The 19,249-nt window shown below is 38.3% G+C and overlaps 1 protein-coding gene across 2 annotated transcripts in view; it reads right to left on the minus strand.

Annotated features, from left to right (window-relative positions):
- Positions 1-3,930: 3,930 nt before the first annotated feature.
- PTPRG (protein tyrosine phosphatase receptor type G) overlaps positions 3,931-19,249 on the minus strand; it is a 727,666-nt gene continuing 712,347 nt past the window's right edge. For both annotated transcript variants that reach the window (XM_065884517.1, XM_065884516.1), the window contains 4 exons: positions 18,314-18,460; positions 17,442-17,584; positions 4,634-4,769; positions 3,931-4,077 (listed from right to left, as the gene is read on the minus strand). In XM_065884517.1, coding sequence (XP_065740589.1) covers positions 3,931-4,077; positions 4,634-4,769; positions 17,442-17,584; positions 18,314-18,460 — 573 coding nt within the window. The remainder of the gene's footprint in view (positions 4,078-4,633; positions 4,770-17,441; positions 17,585-18,313; positions 18,461-19,249) is intronic.

A 19,249-nucleotide genomic window follows, 5' to 3' on the forward strand; every position in this document is an offset into this window, starting at 1 on the left:
TAGATACAAAGTTCTCAGAAGATGCTTATCCAAGCAACAAAATATTTACAGTTTTAATGATTTTAGCTATTTCAAAATGAAGTGAAAGAGACATGAATCAACATGAAGGCTGAATTTTTTTTTTTTTTAGAAACAATGGCTGCTTTCTAGTTTCAAATGTCCTAACAAAAAAGGAGTCACTACCCCAAATGTTGGAGAGTTGCGACATTTTATAAAATCGGCTGTCTCCTTTTCTGGAGATGTTTATTTCTTAAAACTCAAGATATTTTTCTTGAAATTAATTATCCTCTGTAGAAAATGCTTCCCTTTGCAAATATTTAACAAAAATACTAAAAACAGTTTAACAGCTAAGACAAAGTAGAGGCCAAATATCATTATTACAATTCCTTCCTATTTGTAGCATGCCTTCTTTCTAGAGATAAGTAAAGCCAATATTGTATGTTAAGTGGCAACTAAGGGCAAGCGCAAAGGGGTAAGTGAAATTACAGCTGTTGGAAAAAAAAAAAAAAAAAAGGCAGGCATTTTCCCTTCATATAAAAATTCACTGGCACCATTTGAACATAAACTTTAGGACATAGCAGTTGAAAATGCATTTTCCAGTATAACTGCTAAATTCTTAAGACAAACTACATTTTGATTATTATCTCTTAAATTATGATGAGTTTGGGTTTCTTTTTTAAATTTTTTGCTTAGAATTAGTAGTATGTATCTTTGGTAAATTGGTATCTATATTTTATTTTTTAAATACAGTGTATATGCATTTAAGAAAAAATTCACACCAAGGCAGTTGTGCTGTGTCATTATAAAGTAATTAAGGTTATTTGCTGATTTCAGTATGTCACTCTGGGCTAAAAACTGCAACAGCCAGACCTTAAATGCCATAACCCTCTCTGACCTTGCTGGACTTTTCAACTCGAGATAGACTCTAAAAGCACCAAGACATAAACATTAGGAAAACCAATCCACCTAATTTTAATCATCTTGAATTTCAGAAGGAAACTTTTTTTTTAAATATGAAAGATGATATTGTGGCTTTTAGATGAAGGAACGAGTTCTCTTGATGGCAATAAGGTGTGTTTTTTCTGATGTCCAGCATGGCCACTTGTTCTGATCTTTGCAATTCAGTTTTGAATGATGTGTGCATTCTGCTTACCTAGAGCTAAATTCATACACTCCCCAAAGCTTACTTTTATAACATAGCACAGATTAATTTGCAATAGCTATTTCCTTTCCTCCTGAGTGCAAGTGGTAATAACCTTGCTATGTAGTTAAGCAATGTGCTTATGTCTCAAAGAGAACACCATCTTTGCCTCTGGAAAGATGCAAGCATATATTTGCCAATAACAGATGAAGAATAATAGTGAGGATACACTCCATGGTCAAAGTGAGGAGCGGCTGAATATAACTATCCTCAGTGAAGTGTGTTTGGACCACTTTGGCAAGATGGGCAAATAGCATTTGCTCATAGTTCAGTGTGTCGGGATTTGTAGACTTTGGTTCAAGACCGCTACAGACATACAATTGCTCACAGAGAACTTCTAAGCCATCCTTGTTATGTTTCTATTGTATTTACTAGCTCTCTCTCTTTTATCATGATTCTGATACCCCTGGAAGAGATGGTCACAGAATTGGAGGGTATGCATTCCATGAATTGAGCCCTCTGTAATAGCACAGAAGGGAATACTTGCCATGTGTCTTGTAACCAGTGTTTACTTTTGTTAAGAAAAAATGACAGCAGGACCGTGAACCCCAACTTGAATGTTACTTCTGAAAGTCAAGTCCACTGTACCATCTACTGAGAAGAATTAGCTCATATCAATACTCTATACAACCAGAGGAACCTACTTGAGTAAAATGATCCAGCTCTTGCCACGATGTGAAACCTTTCCCTTACTGATTTCCCTCAGCCAGCCGGCAACTGTAGTGTTCCTGTGTTAAAGCTTTTTTTCTTAAGTGTTAGGCAGAGCTTCCCTGTGTCACCTCTCATGGGAGCAGAGAGGCGGTAAAGGTGTCTGTGTCCTCTAGCACATGCAGCTTAGCAAACGCGGCTCACTTGTACATCTTTTCTCAACCTAGCCCACACAGTTCGTGAACGGTGGACTGTTTGGTGTGGCTGAATCTATGTGATGAAAAGACGAGATGAACCCTGGCAAGTTATGTAGTTCACGAAAACTCCGTTGACCTGGCCTATGTGTTAGAAATCCTGGGCTAGTCCTGTAGCCTCTCTCTCCTTAGTAGCTTTGCTCCTTCAGGTCCACTCTGACAAACTTCATAGAAACCCAACTCAAGATAAACAGAATCTCAAGGCTGATTATCATGAATGTTTTAATGCCTATCCAGATGGTATGATAATAGCCAGTATGGACTTTTGGTTGAAGTTTATTGACATAAAAAATAACCAAAACCCTTTTCTTCTTAATAGGCCCAGTTCTGGTGATGGTTTCACTTCTGACAGAAGCCATCCCTCAAGAGCAAATGTGCAGTCGGAGAAACAGATCTCAGTAAGTAGCCTATTTTTCTAAATAACGGAACTGAAATTTCTTATTAATGCTCCTAATTTTCCCATGATGTACAGCAGGGTGAATATGGCTCCAAGAAATTACTTCCTTGGGCTCTGTGTCACGATGAGCAGTCTCTTTTTATCTGTTCTTGAGGCTAAACTACACAAAAGCATACAAAGCTGCCTCCTATTTTAAAAAACTGTTTGAAAATGTCACTATCACCTTTCACTCAAGATTCTAATTTTCTCTCTCCAAATCAGGTTTATCCATGTGTGGGAATCTAGATAGCCCCAAAGACTTTTGCTAATACAGTATTTTCAGTTTAATCCTAAGTAGAAGAATGCATGTAATTCTGAGATTTATCATGAAACATTTGGCAAAAAAAGGAAAGAAAAGAATGTAAGAATGTTAGCTATATAGGTAGTTTTTATTAGATTGCTATAGGAGTAATAGGAATATTTTAGAGGACTAGTTTCAAAATTACACACCTGCAAAGATTTTCACTATTCCACCTGCCATGAGGTATGCTTTTATAAACCATGAAGCATTAATGGCGATTCACTAAAGGGATTCATAACTGGAGTTATATAAAATATTGCCATCTCTCTTTGGTAAAAGATGGCCCTGATTTTGGGGTGTAGCTATTTCAGAGAGTCAAAATGGAAACAACACACACCGTCCACATAGCTACTGTGAAAACTGTAATACAGAGATATCTTTTATTTTGACACAATTGGGCATTCTTTTTAAGCTATGAATATAACTTTGTAACTAATAAGTGATGTTCACATGAAACAACTCAAACCTTCTAATTTCTTAATGGCTGTCTATCTTCACCATCATAAATGAAACTGTTTCAAGGCCATGAGGTTTGATAGACCTTCAGAGTAGCTTCCCCACACCTGCTATTCTTTAAAAGAAAACAGTGCTCATCCACTCCATTAAACTGCAGAAGGCATACAGTATCGAACGGTGCCTTGAAAAAATAGAAGAGGAGAACTGAGGAAAAGTACAGCATTGCCTGCTAGTAGAATGCAACTGCTTTAGCAACAATAATAGTAATGATTAAAAAAACCAAGATTCACTGTCATAACAAAGACCTTCACTGTACTGAATTAAAAAGTAGCATGTGTGCTGTCACGGAATGTCACATCGGGGTTTGCTTTAGTATTAGATTATAGGCAGTAACACTGATCAGATAGTGCAAACTAGGTAAAACCGCGTTTCACTGTGTGAAATGAACAGAGGTGCAAATGCTCAGTAGGATACCATTAAGACATAAAATGGCAAAAAATAAATATCAAAACTTTTTATCAGTGTAAAAAAGTAACCGGGTTATTGTATAACGTAGAGTCTGGCAGAAAAAGGCCTCAAAAAAGTTCTCAGTCTTCAGAAGTTTTACAAATTAAGCGCCCTTTCAGGATTCTGCTCACACTAGAGATTCCATGCTCTCGGCAGGGTCCGATTCATCTGCCATGAGAACAGCACCATTTTTGTCCACTGTCATGGGACCATTTCCGTTTTCTTTAGTGCTGACCAAGCTGAGCATTGCTTTGTAGACAAACTGGTATTGTTCCTGGAAAACAAGAGGGAGACAGTTTTTTGAGCCAAAGAGCAGCTCAATCATTTATTTCATCTCAGGTGGAAATACTGACTAAAAATGTAAATGTGAAAACTATACTAGAGAAACAGGAATTATGTCTCTGCTAGTTCAGACACTTAAAAAATAATCTCTTGCAAGACCTACACCTTCTTCATGTCCTTTTGATCCCTGTTACCTTGGAATGAATTCTCGGTGTTGAAAGTCCACTAAGATAATAGGATATCCATATTTTATAATCAGAGGATACTATATTCTAGAAAGCAGAGTTTCTCAACCTCAGCCCTTTGGACATGTGGGCCAGCTAACTCTTTATTGTGGAGGGCTGTCTTAGGCGTTGCAGGATGTTTAGCAGCCTCCCTGGGCTCTACTCACTTAACCCCGTCTCTGGTTGTGACAACCAAAAAAGGTCTCCAGACATTGCCCAACATTCCCTGGGGGGCAAAGTCACCCCCAATCAGAACCACTGTTCTAAAGGGTGAGGCTGAGTTTCAAATGATGTACAAGTTTCACAAATGAGCAAAGTACTTACAATGTCTGTGAATACTCCAGGCCTCATCAGATTGATCATTTTTGCAACCTGGAACACATCCACAGCATTTTCATTCTCCAGTTGCTGGGACAGGGTGGTGAGGGCACACAGCATTCCTGCGGAAACTGCACCGTACCTTGGGGAGGCAAAAAAAAAGCTATTTCAGATTCACTAAAGGACAGAATATATTGGAACAAAATTACCATCACCTATTTCCGTAGAAGCTAGGTAGACTGTATTGATATCTACTCTAGAACACAAAAATGAGTGAAATGCTGGACGAGGGCAGAGATTTAGAGGTTAGCATAAAGGTGACATTTGTTTCTGAATGTGACATCTCTCAAGACAGGCTTACCAGATGTTTAGCTTGATGTCTAGTATGAAGTTAGAAGTTCAAAATTAGACTTGGGAGGGCTGTAAGAAGATCTGATGTCGGGGACAAGCTGGGTGATATAGTAGGAAAAATAATACGAGAATTTTAACTAGAGGCTATGAGACAAGTACAAAGTGGTGAAAGGCTCTGGAAAACATTTTTTTAACAATCCCGAAGGGCTAAATTGAACTTCCAGAATATGAATAAAAATGGAAATATGTGGCTCAAAATGCAGTCAGAGAATTTCCAAAATGAGTTTCATATTTAGTAATTAGTTTTGGCACTGAAGGGGAAGTTTCCAAGTATGAGCACCTTCTATAAAATTCTTGGAAAAATATGGTTCTCTTTGCTTCACACACAGGCCCAAAAAAGGCTTAGAAGGGTAGCAGACTTTTTCATCAGGCCAGGTTGGCATCTTCAGTTTTTACAGGAACCTGTGTGGCACATAGTTTCCATATTAATGATGAGAAAACAGATGGATTAAATGAATTGTTCAAGGAGGTGTTGCTGGTTGGTGGCAGAAATGAGACTAGAATTTAGATGCCCTGTGTCCACTGTTCTGTTAATAACTATTAAATATTGTTTCTAAATTCTTACACGAAATTAAAACAGTACACATGTTTTTACTTCTGTAATGCAAATAAAGCCAACATCTCCCTAACCACCACCCCAATTTCAGAGGTAATCTAAGGGAAAAACTGTTATGCACTTAGGTACAGCCTTCCTAGATTTAAGGGTATCAGTACATGTCGATCCGGCTCATTATTTCGTCTGCTGCATGCATACCGGATGTCCTCACTTCCCCATGGATGGACATTTAGCTCGTTTGTGCCTTGTGCACATAGCAGAGTAGTACAGAGTAGCACCTTACCGTGAGGAGAAGAGCTAGGTCACAGGTATGCCCGTTTAGTTTTAAAGACACTGCGGTATTTCTCTCCCACGTGTTGTTACCTGTCCATACTCCTCCCAGCCAGAGAATACTAGTTTCTCCTCATCATTTTAAAGTTTGGCTTTTGCCAGTCTGATGTGTGAAAACTTGAATCTTGCTGTTGGTTTAATTTGCATTTCCTTGGTTGCCAGGGGAGTTGAATATCTTTCTATGTTTACTGACCCATCTGTATTTCCTCTTCTGAAACTGCCTATTAATATACTTTGGCCATTTTTCTATTGGGTATGTCTCTTTTATATCATCTGCAGTACGGGTTGCAAGTAGTTTTTTCAGTCTCTACTTTCTCTTAGCATTGTTTGTGGTTGTTTCTGTTAATGCTGAAATGTAGTTTAGATATAATCAAATTTATCAATCTTTAGCTTTTTTGGAATCTTGTTAATGCTTTCTTTACCCTAGTATTTCAAAAATATTCTCCTATATTTTTCTACTTTTTTTTTTTTACATGTAATTGTCTAATTCATTGGAATCTTATTCTTGTTTTGATGTAAGGTAGGGGTCTGAATTTAGTTATTTTTCCAAAGGATAACCACTTGTGCCAGCATTTTTTAAACATGTATTTATTTGCTTTATTAATACCCATTTTAAAATGTGCTGATTTGGTTTATTTAACAAATAATGTGAACAGAGTTTCAGAAGGAATAATAGCACAAAATTCCATGGTTAGACAATGCCACAACTATAGTGCAAATTTTGCTTTGTTTTCCAACCTAACATTTACAAAAATGGTCATCTTTAGGGATACAAACCACACTTAGCTTTCACCATGAATGTGACCTATAAAATCAATTATCAGAGACCACATCCAGAAACCACAACATTGTCTCCTTCCAGCTCATTCACAGGATCACTCCCCATGTACAAGCTCTCCTACCACATGGGAATCCAGTATTCCATTCCCCACTTTCCAACCATCAGCCCCTAACATTCCTCATTCCTACTGCCTAGGCTAATTTCATCCCCATTTACTTATTTAAACCTATATTTATTAAGACAAATGATTCCTAAGTCTGGCTGACCTCTTACTGTATCTCCTGATCGAGACACCAATCCCAGGGACTCAAAATTGTTCCCTATTCAGTGGCTGCTTCAGATGAAGCACATGATTAGAATACTGATCCTCATCTAAATATAGAATCACAAAACTCAGTAACCTCCTAATATATCTGGCAATCCAACTATACCTAGATGTCTAGTCTTCTATGCTCCATAAACATGTTCAGCCTTTTCTGAATCTTTTCCATCTCACACATACTCTTTCTTTCACTTTCCACGTGTGGGCTTGACGCCTGCTACACTGACACATTACCTGAGTGTACGGTTTTGGGCTGCACGCTACAGGCCTGCAGGCCCTGTACTTGCCCGGCCTCAAGATCAAAGAGAGAGCCCGAGTCAGCAACAGAGACACCGATGGTTTAATGGATGGGGGGAGCTTACATGTCTGAAGCAAGGTCCTGGAGCGACACGCCACTGTATGCAGCAGACTGCAGCGGGCAGGACATGCAGGACATGGCAGCAGTCTTTGCTCCCTCTGTGCCAGCATTTTTTATTGAATTGTCTCATGTTTCCTCATTGATTTGAGCTGCCTTTTTAATCGTCTAAATTCTCACATATGCAGGCCTATTTCTGAACTCTCTATTTTGGCCCTTTCATCTGCTTGTCTGTTTTTTTTATACTGTATTTCCCCACATTCGTTTAAATTCCCATAGGTTTTTAGTAACTCTTGATACCTGATAAAGCAAGTTTGCACAATAGTCTTGACTGCCTCTGTATTTATTGTTTCACTTTTAGTGCTTCAAACATACATATTTTCATTTTTCACTTGTACACTCGCTTCCATGTGCCTCTACGCTTCTACCGCATCCCATCCTGTTTCATGTTGATTGATACTGGGCTGTCAAGGAACACAGAAAGTTTTGTTGGGATTTTGGTTAGGCTGCACAGAATATACAGATAAAGCTGAGGAAATTAACATCTCTGAGTTTTTCTGTTCATGAACACGATGTCTTTTCTCCATTTATTCAGGTCTTTTATAGTTTTCAGTTAGATTTTACGGTTTTCTACGTAGTCTTTTGCCAATTTCATTTTAGGGTAAATCCTAGGTAGTTTCTGTTACTCCGAAGAATGGCCTCTTTTTGCGACAGTAATTTGGTTTCAGTTGATATATAGGAAAGTTACTGATTTTCACGTGGTGAACTTGTATCCAGCCATGCAGAACTCTTTTTAAGTTCTAATAATCTGTGCATTCTCTAGGAAGTTGGATACATCTTTATCTGCTAGCAATGCCACTTGTCCCTTTCTTTTATACTTCTTACATCTTCTGCTTTTACTGTATTGGCTAGGATACAATAGTTTTGTATTCTGACATTGTGAAGAGGTGTCTTATTGTGTTCTTTAATGGTAAAGCTTCTAATTTTTTAATATTAAATAAAAATATTTGCTATAGGCTTCTGGGAAGTAACCTTTATCAAGTTAAAGAGAATGCTTTTGACTTTTCGTTTGCTAAGAGTGTTTTCTTTTGGGGAGGGGGATTATGAATGGCTGTTATTTTATTGTATGTTTCTGAATATCTATTGATTTTAAAAAATTCCTTTAATAATGTTCTGAATTCACTGAGAGCAATTTTTGGTACCATTTAAGCAGCTCTATATTCCTAAGATAAATCTTTTTCATGACGTATATAATTCTTTTACTATAACACACTGGGTTTTTGACAGTACTTTTCTTAGACACACTGGGTTTCTGACAGTACTTTTTTTAGACCTTTGTACCCATATTCAAGTAAGTAACATTGGCTTATACTGTTCCATTCTGATGCTAGCCTTGTTTGTCTTCTTAATCAAGGTTACATTGATTAACACACACTCTCTGTGTGCTGTTGTTCAAATGTAGACTGGTCAAAACTTAGTGGGCCTTAACGGGTTGAAAACTCTGTGCCAGGCTCTCTTATAAGTACTTTACATGTGTTAACTTAATTGTCAGAATAACCCAGTACTACAGGTACTATTAGTATCCCCATTTTGAGGTTGAAGAAACAAGGCACATCCAGGGGAAGCAACTGGCCAAGGTCTCATAGTTTGGGAGACTAGAGCTTATATTTGAGCTGATACATGTCAATGGCTCAGAACAGAGACTGACTGGTACATTGTGTTCACTAAATAGCATTTACTATGATTAGATAGGCTTAAAAATTTATTGGTATAGAGTTATAAATAGTTTTAAATGTTTATTTCATTTCCTTTAATATACTTCTTGTTCTTAACCTTTTATCAAAGAAAATATCAAATGTATACAGGGCATAGTAACCCTCACTGCACCATCACTAAACTGAAACAATCATCAGCTCATAGCTGGTGTCGTTTCATGTCAATTTCCTCCCCATGTATTTTGAAGCAAACCCCCGGGATTTTATTCATTAATAATTTAGCATAAAACTCTAAAAGATAAGGTTTTATCACACCTATGTAAATTAACAATTTTTAAAACATTTGAGAACTACAGATAAATGGTAGATATTTTTTTCTTCCCAATGATAAATTATACCTTCTTTTTTTCACCAATTTCCAAAGTTGTGTCTCTTGTTAGTAAAATTTAAGCAATGAAGTCTATCTCCTCCTTGCCCCCATTTCATTACTGTTTGCTTTTCTTTTAATTCCTTGTACTTTTTGTGGATTCATTTGGTTTTTTTCTGGCTTCTCAAGTTGAAAGCTTATTTAAAAATTTTTCTCCAATAAATGAGGCTTAGGCTCTACATTGTTTTCTCTGAGTATATATCCTATCAGGTTTTGAAATGCAGTGCCTTCATTATCATTTAGTTTTAGGAGTCCGTAATTTCTGTTTTCATTACCTCTTTAAACCATCAATTATCTCTAATTCTAGCCATAAGGACTTCAGTGTCTGGGTATAAGAATTTGGGGTCTCATTTCATTGTTGGTTTCTAATTTAATGCATTATAATTAATGAACGTGGCCTTGTATGATATCAGTTTTTTGGAATATATGAAAGTTCCATTTATGATCAGTAATTATAAATAAACTATTTGTGTTTGAAGAGACTATGTGGTCTCTCTTGGGTACATACTTTTAATATGTATTTATTTATGTATTTAATTTTAGAAATGTTTATTTCTAAATTCTGTTTATTTTATTGAAGTTTAGTTGATTTACAGTGTTGTGCCAGTCTCTGCGGTACAGCAAAGTGACTCAGTTACACACATGTATAAATACATTAAAAAATATATATTCTTTTCCATTATGACTTATCCCAGGAGACTGGATGTAGGTCCCTGTGCTGTACAGTAGGCACTTGTTGTGAATCCATTCTGTATATAATTGTTTGCATGTACCAACCCCAAACTCCCAGTCCATCCCTCTCCTTCCCCCTCTTCCCCCTGGCAACCACAAGTCCGATCTCTGTGTCTGTGAGTCTGTTTCTGTTTTGTAGATAGGTGCATTTGTGCCATATCTTAGATTCCACATAAGTGATTATCATATGGTATTTGTCTTTCTCTGTCTGACTGACTTAGTATGATAATCTCTAGGTCTATCCATGTTACTGCAAATGGCATTATTTCATTCTTTCTTATAGCTGAGTAATATTCCATTGTATATATGTAGCACATCTTCTTTACCCCATTCATCTGTCGATGGGGCACATACTTTTTATATGTCACTATTAGATCAGCCTTGTTAATTATGGTATTCAGATCTTCTCTCTGAATGTTATTGTTCATTGTATCCTGATAATTCGTTTTAAGAACTCATCCCTTTATTCAGTTCTTAGAGAATCTCAGCCATTATTTTTTTTTTCAGCTATTAATTTCTTCCTCTTTCATCTTTTTTCTCTCTCCATGGATCACACCCTTAGACCGATGTTAGAACTTCTGTATCTGGCTTATAACTTAGCTAAAACAAGAATACTGTATAAATTCACTGGTTTTGATAGTTTGTTTGCCACTTTCTCAAAGGGCCCCATTGAGAGCAATACTTCTTTAACTAGTGCTATGCTGTTAAAATGTATTTTCTTCTTCCCCTGTCTGTGCCTCAAAGAAATGAAAGTGCTTTAAGTTCCCGACATTCAGTAATGTTTTCAGGTGGCTCTGTCTATATTCATTTTAAGACACGCTGGGGTTCCTTGCATCATCAGTGTGTATAATACTTATGGCCATTTAATTACACTTTTTACTGCTTCATATTAATTACAGTTATTGTTGTTTTGCTCTTACGATGTTGTTTTAAAAATCATAACCGGGCTTCCCTGGTGGTGCAGTGGTTGAGAGTCCGCCTGTCGATGCAGGGGACACGGGTTCGTGCCCCTGTCCGGGAAGATCCCACATGCTGCGGAGCGGCTGGGTCCGTGAGCCATGGCCGCTGAGCCTGCGCGTCCCGAGCCTGTGCTCCGCAACGGGAGAGGCCACAACAGTGAGAGGCCCGCATACCGTAAAAAAAAAAAAAAAAAAAAAAATCATAACCAACCCTGTCACTATGAAGGAAGTGAAGCTTCCCTTCAAAATCATTACGGCAGGAAGGAAAAGAGAGCTAAAGCTTCAGTATCCATTAATCCTGGGGAATAATGGCAGCACAAAACCACAGAACTTTAAGAAATTAAAACTTTGGAAGTGAATGCGAAAGTACAGAAAACAAAACACAGTCCGAAGACACAAGGGACAGGGGTGCTTACTATGAAAACCAGTGGGAGGCAGTGTTAACCAGTGGGATTAGACAGATCTGGATTTAACTATAGCCAGTGCCAGCTTCCTGGCTTGCCCCCTGTGCTGCTGTGTTGGGCCTTGTGCTTTGATGGGTCCCCTACTTAGGAGGGTCCTGCGTAAACTAAACTTCTTAGTTTAACGCTCTGGTGTTGCCATCTGGAAAAAAACTTTTTTAATTTTTATTTTATATTGGAGTATAGTTAATTTACAGCGTTGTGTTAGTTTCAGGGGGTGCCGTCAAGTGATTCAGTTATACATATACATGTATATGTTCTTTTCCAAATTCTTTTCCCATTTAGGTTCTTACGGAATATTAGGTATAGTTCCCTGTGCTATACAGTAAGTCCTTGTTGGTTATCTATTTTATATATTGTAATGTGTATATTTTAATTCCAATTTATCCCTCCCCCCCACCTTTACCCTTAGGTAACTATAAGTTTGTTTTCAAAGTCTGAGTCTGTTTCTGTTTTGTAAATAAGTTAATTTGTATCTTTTTTTTAGATTCTGCATAGAAGCGATATCATATGATATTTGTCTTTCTCTCTCTGACTTAGTTCACTTAGTATGGTCATCTCCAGGTCCATCCACGTTGCTGCAAATGGCATTATTTCCTTCTTTTTAGTGGATGAGTATATTCCATTGTATATATGTACCAGATCTTCTTGATCCATTCATCTGTTGACGTTTAGGTTGCTTCCATGTTGTGGCTATTGTCAACAGTGCTGCAGTGAACACTGGGGTGCATGTTTCCGTTTGAACCATGGTTTTCTCTGGACATATACGCCCAGGAGTGGGATTGCTGGATCCTATGGTAGCTCTATTTTTAGTTTCTTAAGGAACCTCCATACTGTTCTCCATAACGGTGGCACCAATTTACATTCCCACCAACAGTGCAGAGGGTTCCCTTTTCTCCACACGCTCTCCAGCACTTATCATCTGTAGACTTTCTGATGGCCATTCTGACCGGTGTGAGGTGGTACCTCATTGTAGTTTTGATTTGCATTTCTCTAACGATTAGTGATGTTGAGCATCCTTTCATGTGTTTGTTGGCAATCCGTATATCTTCTTTGGAGAGATGTCTATTTGGGTCTTTTGCCCATTTTTGGATTGGGTTGTGTGCTTTTTTGATATTGAGTTGCATGAGCTGCTTGTATATCTTGGAGATTAATCCACTGTCAGGTGCTTAATTTGCAAATATTTTCTCCCATTCTGAGGGTAGTCTTTTCGTTTTGCTTATGGTTTCCTTTGCTGTGCAAAAGCTTTTAAGTTTCATTAGGTCTCGTGTGTTTATTTTTGTTTTCATTTCCATTACTCTAGGAGGTGGATCAAAAAAGATCTTGCTGTGATTTATGTCAGAGAGTGTGTTGCCTATGTTTTCCTTTAAGAGATTTATAGTATCCGGCCTTACATTTAGGTCTTCAATCCATTTGGAGTTTATTTTTGTGTATGGTGTTAGGGAGTGTTCTAATTTCATTCTTTTACATGTAGCTGTCCAGTTTTCCCAGCACCACTTACTGAAGAGACTGTCTTTTCTCCATTTTATATCCTTGCCACCTCTGTCATAGATTAGTTGACCATAGGTGCGTGGGTTTATCTCTGGGCTTTCTATCCTGTTCCATTGATCGATATTTCTGTTTCAGTGCCAGTACCGTATTGTCTCGATTACTGTTGCATTGTAGTATAGTCTGAAGTCAGGGACCCTGCTTCCTCCAGCTCCGTTTTTCTTTCTTAAGATTGCTTTGGCTATTTGGGGTCTCCTGTGTCTCCATACAAGTTTTAAGATTATTTGTTCTAGTTTTGTGAAAAATGCCGTTGGTAATTTGATAGGGATTGCACTTATCTGTACATTGCTTTGGGTCGTATAGTCATTTTGACAATACTGATTCTTCCAGTCCAAGAACGTGGTATATAGCTCTCCATCTCTTTGTGTCATCTTTGATTTCTTTCATCAGTGTCTTACAGTTTTCTGTACAGGTCTTTTACCTCCTTAGGTAGGTTTATTCCTAGGTATTTTATTCTTTTTGATGTGCTGGTAAATGGGATTGTTTCTTTAATTGGAAAATCTTTGTTAATAATTTTTGAGCAAGGGTTCCTACATTTTCATTTTGCTTTGGACCCCAGATACATTATGTAGCTGGGACTGGCTCTGACACTTAGATACATTATGTAGCTGGGACTGGCTCTGACACTTAGTAACTGGATATGTGTGTACACAGGGCCTAATACCTATACACGCAGCCCCCATTTCCTCATGCATGAAGCGGGGATCCTAAAGTTACCCCCCTAGTGGGGTGATTTTGAGGATTAAATGAAGGACTCAATTAGTTGTGATTTGAAGGTATCTCTGCAGCAGTTGGTACAGAACGCAGTCCATATATTTCAGCCTTTCCTCTGGACCGTCTCAGGACAAAATTGAAACTAACATTTATTGAAGACCCCCCCAAAGAGCTTTTGCTTATTTGGGCTTTATCTGTCAATAATTACTGTATCAGATGTTAGAACTGAGAAAGTGTTAAAAGACAAAACCGTGCAAGCACGCATTCCATTAGCTGTCAGAGTGGGGATGTCCTCCTGGGTCACGCAGCTCTGGAAAACTCCACTGTACACTCAAGACAGAATACAAGTGAACAAGGCAACCTGTATCTTTGTATTATGAAAACAGTTGTGTCCTCTTGGATCTCTTGGAAGGGCCTTGGAGACCTCCTTCCCAACCAGGGACCCTGAGATCCCACTCTGAAAACTGTTAAATGAAATTAGCCCATGATGGCCTCCAACGGGGTGACAGATATAGGTCCACAGTATTTGCACAGGAAACTAGCCTTCATTCTGCAAGTGAAGGTCTAATCTACTAGTGTCTCACAAAACTGTATAAGAACCACGCTGTGTTTTGAACTCAGCTGTAGGCTCTGTGTTTAAAATTTGACAGTAGTGATACAGATCAGCCTCTGGATAGAATTGTCCTGAGCAGACAAATACAGGATGCCGTGAATAAAGCAGTTTGCCTTTAAGCTGTGCCTGTGCTCAAACACAGTTTACTTTCTGTTGAGGAAGTTTACGTTTAGATCATTTTACCCAGAAACTTCATCGACCTGGCACACAGCTGTGAAGACCAGATCGACATCACAGAGTTTGTGCACTAGAAGTTCAACTCAACTCTTTGACTTTCAGTGGGAGCACTCAGGCCTTCTTTCCGAGCCTGCCCACTGCTACCTTTGACAGAACTTAAACTTTGTGTCGATCAACTGGTTTTATAGTTCACAGATGAATGTAAGCAGGGAAAATACCAATAACCAAAACAAAAAGCAAGGCTGTCTGAGGCAAGTTCATATACAGGCACATATCCTGAATAATGGGTGAGTCATCCTAACTTGAAAGCACGGTACCAATTCATACTGATCTTTATCCACCACCCACTGTGTGTCACTCTATGGAGAATGGGATGAATAAGTTAGCACTGCTGGTCGCAGCAATGTGGGGGTGACAGTCATGTAAGCAAGTAGTTACAATATGATGTGATAAACAGGAACGGCATTGGTAAAGACGCGATGTTTATGGATGATCCCCTCTGGTTTGAGTTAGAAACAGTTCGAAGAGAGTGACTTTTGAAGTGTGTGTTGAATAAAAGGGCACTTAGACAGAATAGTATTTGCAGGGCTAAGGTGGGCTGCAGGAAGTAAATCAGTGGAGGACTGGGATGATAGCTGAAGAAGTAAAGCTTCAACCAGCTTGTAAAAGAATTTGGGAAGTGTACTGAGAAGGCATCAACAAGACTTGGTGGCCAATGATAACTGGAGGTGAGGGGGCACAGAAAAGGACTCTGATAATGTTTCTGGTTTGTACAACTAAGTGGATGGGAGCAGGCTGGGAAGGCAAGTTTGCTTTTTATACATGCTAGATTTGAGGTGTGTGTTTGTAGGCCATCGGGAAGGAATATTTAGAGGTTCAAAAAGTAGGTAAGAAAGATGGAAACTGAAAGGTAACTGGCATTCAGTGTTGTACTACAGGAAACAACTATTAAAAAACTTCAGATGTGCTTGAGTAATGTAGAAAAATAATTTTAATGGAATCACTTCTCTCTTAAAGATGGTGGATAAATGAACAAATGCATATCTTTAGGTGGCTTTTAATCCAGCTCCCCTATATGATACGTGAAGAGCCGCTAGTGTAGGATGAATTTGCTCTTTTCTTGCTTAGGCCTAAGAACAAGCTACATTTGATTAATTCCAGAGGTGACACAGTCAGCATGTAGCACAAAATAAAAATCACTCAATGAGACAATATACCCCAAAGCTGAATACAGATCAATGAAACAAACAGTTCTGTTTAAATTGTTTAACTAGTTGTTGTTGGTTTTTGTTTTTTGTTTTTTCTCCTTTCCGTCTTCTCTTACCATGAAATATAACATTAGCTGCATTACTGACTTCAGGACGGATCCCTGGAGTACTATCAGAACAGCAAAATCCGTCATGGAGCTGGGCAGCAACATTAGAATTTGGTCTGAATTGATAAAAGCTAGTAAAATCCAGAAGGTATATGAAAAGCTGCCCAGATTAGTGGGGGAAAAAAACTCTAGAAGCAGCCCTAACTTTGTGCTATAACTGCATATCCTAAAGTTCCGTAGACTCGTGGTACCTACCCAGTTATTCTGAGGTTGACTGTGTTATTTAAACACTACTGCTGGTTGTCACATTTCCAGGGATCTTACTTACTCAGGCTACTTAACTAATCCTAATTCTTCTAATTAAGAGGTCAACATTTTGAAATAGTCACTATTTTAAAAAGACCATCAAACTCTTTGGAAGGAGCCAAACGTATGGCTGGCTTCAAATAGGAGAGTACCATGGATTTGAGGTGAAGGTGCTGACCTCAGCCGAAAGTCTTTGTTCACTTCCTGTGACAGCATTAGTTCAAAGATAAGACTTAATGAGCTTTTACTTCGAAATTTACTACTCTCTATTCTAGCAGAGTAGATGGTAACTTAATGAACATAATGGATGCCCTGACACATTGCTGACCAAGGGAGATAACTAACTACCTTAGAACGAGAGACGAGGACGTCTAATTGGTGCCACTGGCTAAAGGTCTGTGAGATTCACAGCAATCTGCAACTGATTTGCAGGTCGAGTCCATCTATGAAGTTTGACTCCAGGTATTCGTATACCATAAGGTGTATCTGTGACCCCCTTCCTTCTCATTAAAGGGAAAGTGGGCTGGGTTTGAACTCTGTTCGGACACTTAGAAGCTCAGAGCCAGGAACCAAGTTATTTGTTCTCTTTGCAATTCATATGCTTTACCTTTACTTTAAACTCCCAGAGACAGTACTGTAAACTTCAAAACGCATTGTAAACTATACATATTATAATAGTACCTTTTTCATTACATTTCATGTCTACACTAGTAAGTGTTTGCTGGAAATCAGTGTAAGGATTTAAAAACAACTAATTAATATAAAGTATTACATATAAACTAATAGAAATGTAGACATGTTGTAAGTTATTGTTTAATTTGCATTTTTGAAACAGAAAACCTCCGAAAGCATGCAGATGTATTTTGGTAGGCTGAGATACAGTACTTTCACCTCTCTAGAACCTACACTCGGAGAGCCTGAAGCCTTTGACAAATTAAAACCCAAAGAGAACCACCACACCTTGCACATGGACACATGAGAAATAAGCTGGAATTGTCACAAGCTGAGAGAGAGGGAGTACGTTTTTAAAATCTGTCTTTCCTTCCCCCTACTACCACAGTGCAACAAGACAATTAAAAAACAGGTACATACTCATCATGAACAATGGTGGGGCCGTCCCTTGTTAAGGCCTCTTCCTTGATGACGTTGATAAGTTCAAAAGTACTGCTTATGGGGGCATCCGGGTTAGGCCATTTGGGACACTGGAAGTGCCGAACTTCTAGGACATAGTCATCCTACAACCAATACAACACGAGTCACGGCCCATCCTTCATTTCATCCTATCTATAATCTAATGACTCGTACTTGCTCCTGAGGAAGTGTATACTATAGATGGTTGAAGAATGCCCGATTAACCAAACTGCTGTAAGGAGAAAAATACCAGGGAGGTCTGCTTGACATGAACAAATGAGGTTATGATAGTGAAATAGAATCCTGTTCAGGGAAAAATTGTAAGGGACAACGAATTATAAGAGGCTTTATATCCTACTCTATAAAAATAAAGAAAAAAAAACCCAGGAAAGGGTGAGGACATCTTTATTTAAATTACTAATATAAGACAGCTCCCCTCTTACCAACCCCACAGGAAGGTAGTTAATTATGCATCAAAATGTTGTTTACTTAAAAAAAAAAGTCTTAATATTATCATCTCTGCAACATATTGTAAGGCTCACATTTCTGACGGCAAAGAAAATACTGAGCTCTAGTATATTGTTTTTATAATTAGGTCAACAGGCCTATTTGTATGCATGCTCAATCAGAGGAACTGCTACATGTCATCTTTCCAGCTGGAAAAAGCAAATCTTTGAAGGAAGCAAAAAAGGAAGCGAACATACTTAAGTCATACTCAAATGCCTGCCTGGGCCCGTCTTAAGGGTGGTAAATTACTCCATTATTACTTGGAAGGGTGATCCAGGGCCCAGCTGTGGCTGTGGCTGTTACTGAGGAACTGAGGTTGAGGTTACCTGGGTAGCTTCAAGGATAAAGTCATGGATGATAATTTGTTCTTCGTTAGAGAGGCACAGCCTGTCTTTGCTGATAAGGGTGACGGTAAAGGCCTCACAGTTCATGGATTCTTCTCGACTTGGCCAGTATACAAACTCATCTTCAGCCTATGGGGACCAAAAAAAAAAGAAGGACAAAAATTCCTCTACAGTGCTGTCAACCATTTATTTTCGAATTTTCTTGCCAAACGATTTCTTTCTTTGCCATTTGCCATACCTCTCAAATCAGTTTTTAAATTGGGTTCATAGAATGATTAGCCCAATTAGATTAGTCCTGTCTAATACTGCTGAGTTCAGTGGTGGTTGTATTCTATCGTAAAATACGCTTCATAACTATTTCCTAGCACCTCTCACCTATGTCATATCTGACAACCAAAAAACCTCCCTCTGTAGGGGATGTATTATCCCTAGCTGAGAAATGCTCTGTAATATAACTGGCAGAGTAAAAAAGGAGACAGGATCTAGGTCAAGTAATTTTAACTTGTTATTTCACAATGGCTTATGCGACTAAGATGTGCTAATTGTTGTTCTATGGATTATGTTATTAACAGTTCTACAGTTGACCAGCATTTTGCAGAGGACTTCCGTAAACATTATCTTACTTGGTTTTCATAATATGCTAGTGAGGTATTTTTATCTTCTGGCTTTGTAGATGAAAACACCAAGGCTCAGACAGGCCCATAAATAGGCATATTGGCTCTAAGTACAAGGTGCTTTGTAAAAGGAAAGTTAGTCTGTCAATGTTCGATTTCAAGTCTTTCAGCCTCGAATCAGGTAAGCTTTAAACGTTCATCTACTTTTAAGATTAAAAATAAAGATTCAGTAACAGAAACTACTATACATAAAATAGATAAGCACTAACAAATTACTGAATAGCACAGGGAACTATATTCAATG

This window comes from Phocoena phocoena, chromosome 10 (genome assembly GCF_963924675.1).
Source record: "Phocoena phocoena chromosome 10, mPhoPho1.1, whole genome shotgun sequence".
Taxonomy (NCBI): Eukaryota; Metazoa; Chordata; class Mammalia; order Artiodactyla; family Phocoenidae; genus Phocoena; species Phocoena phocoena.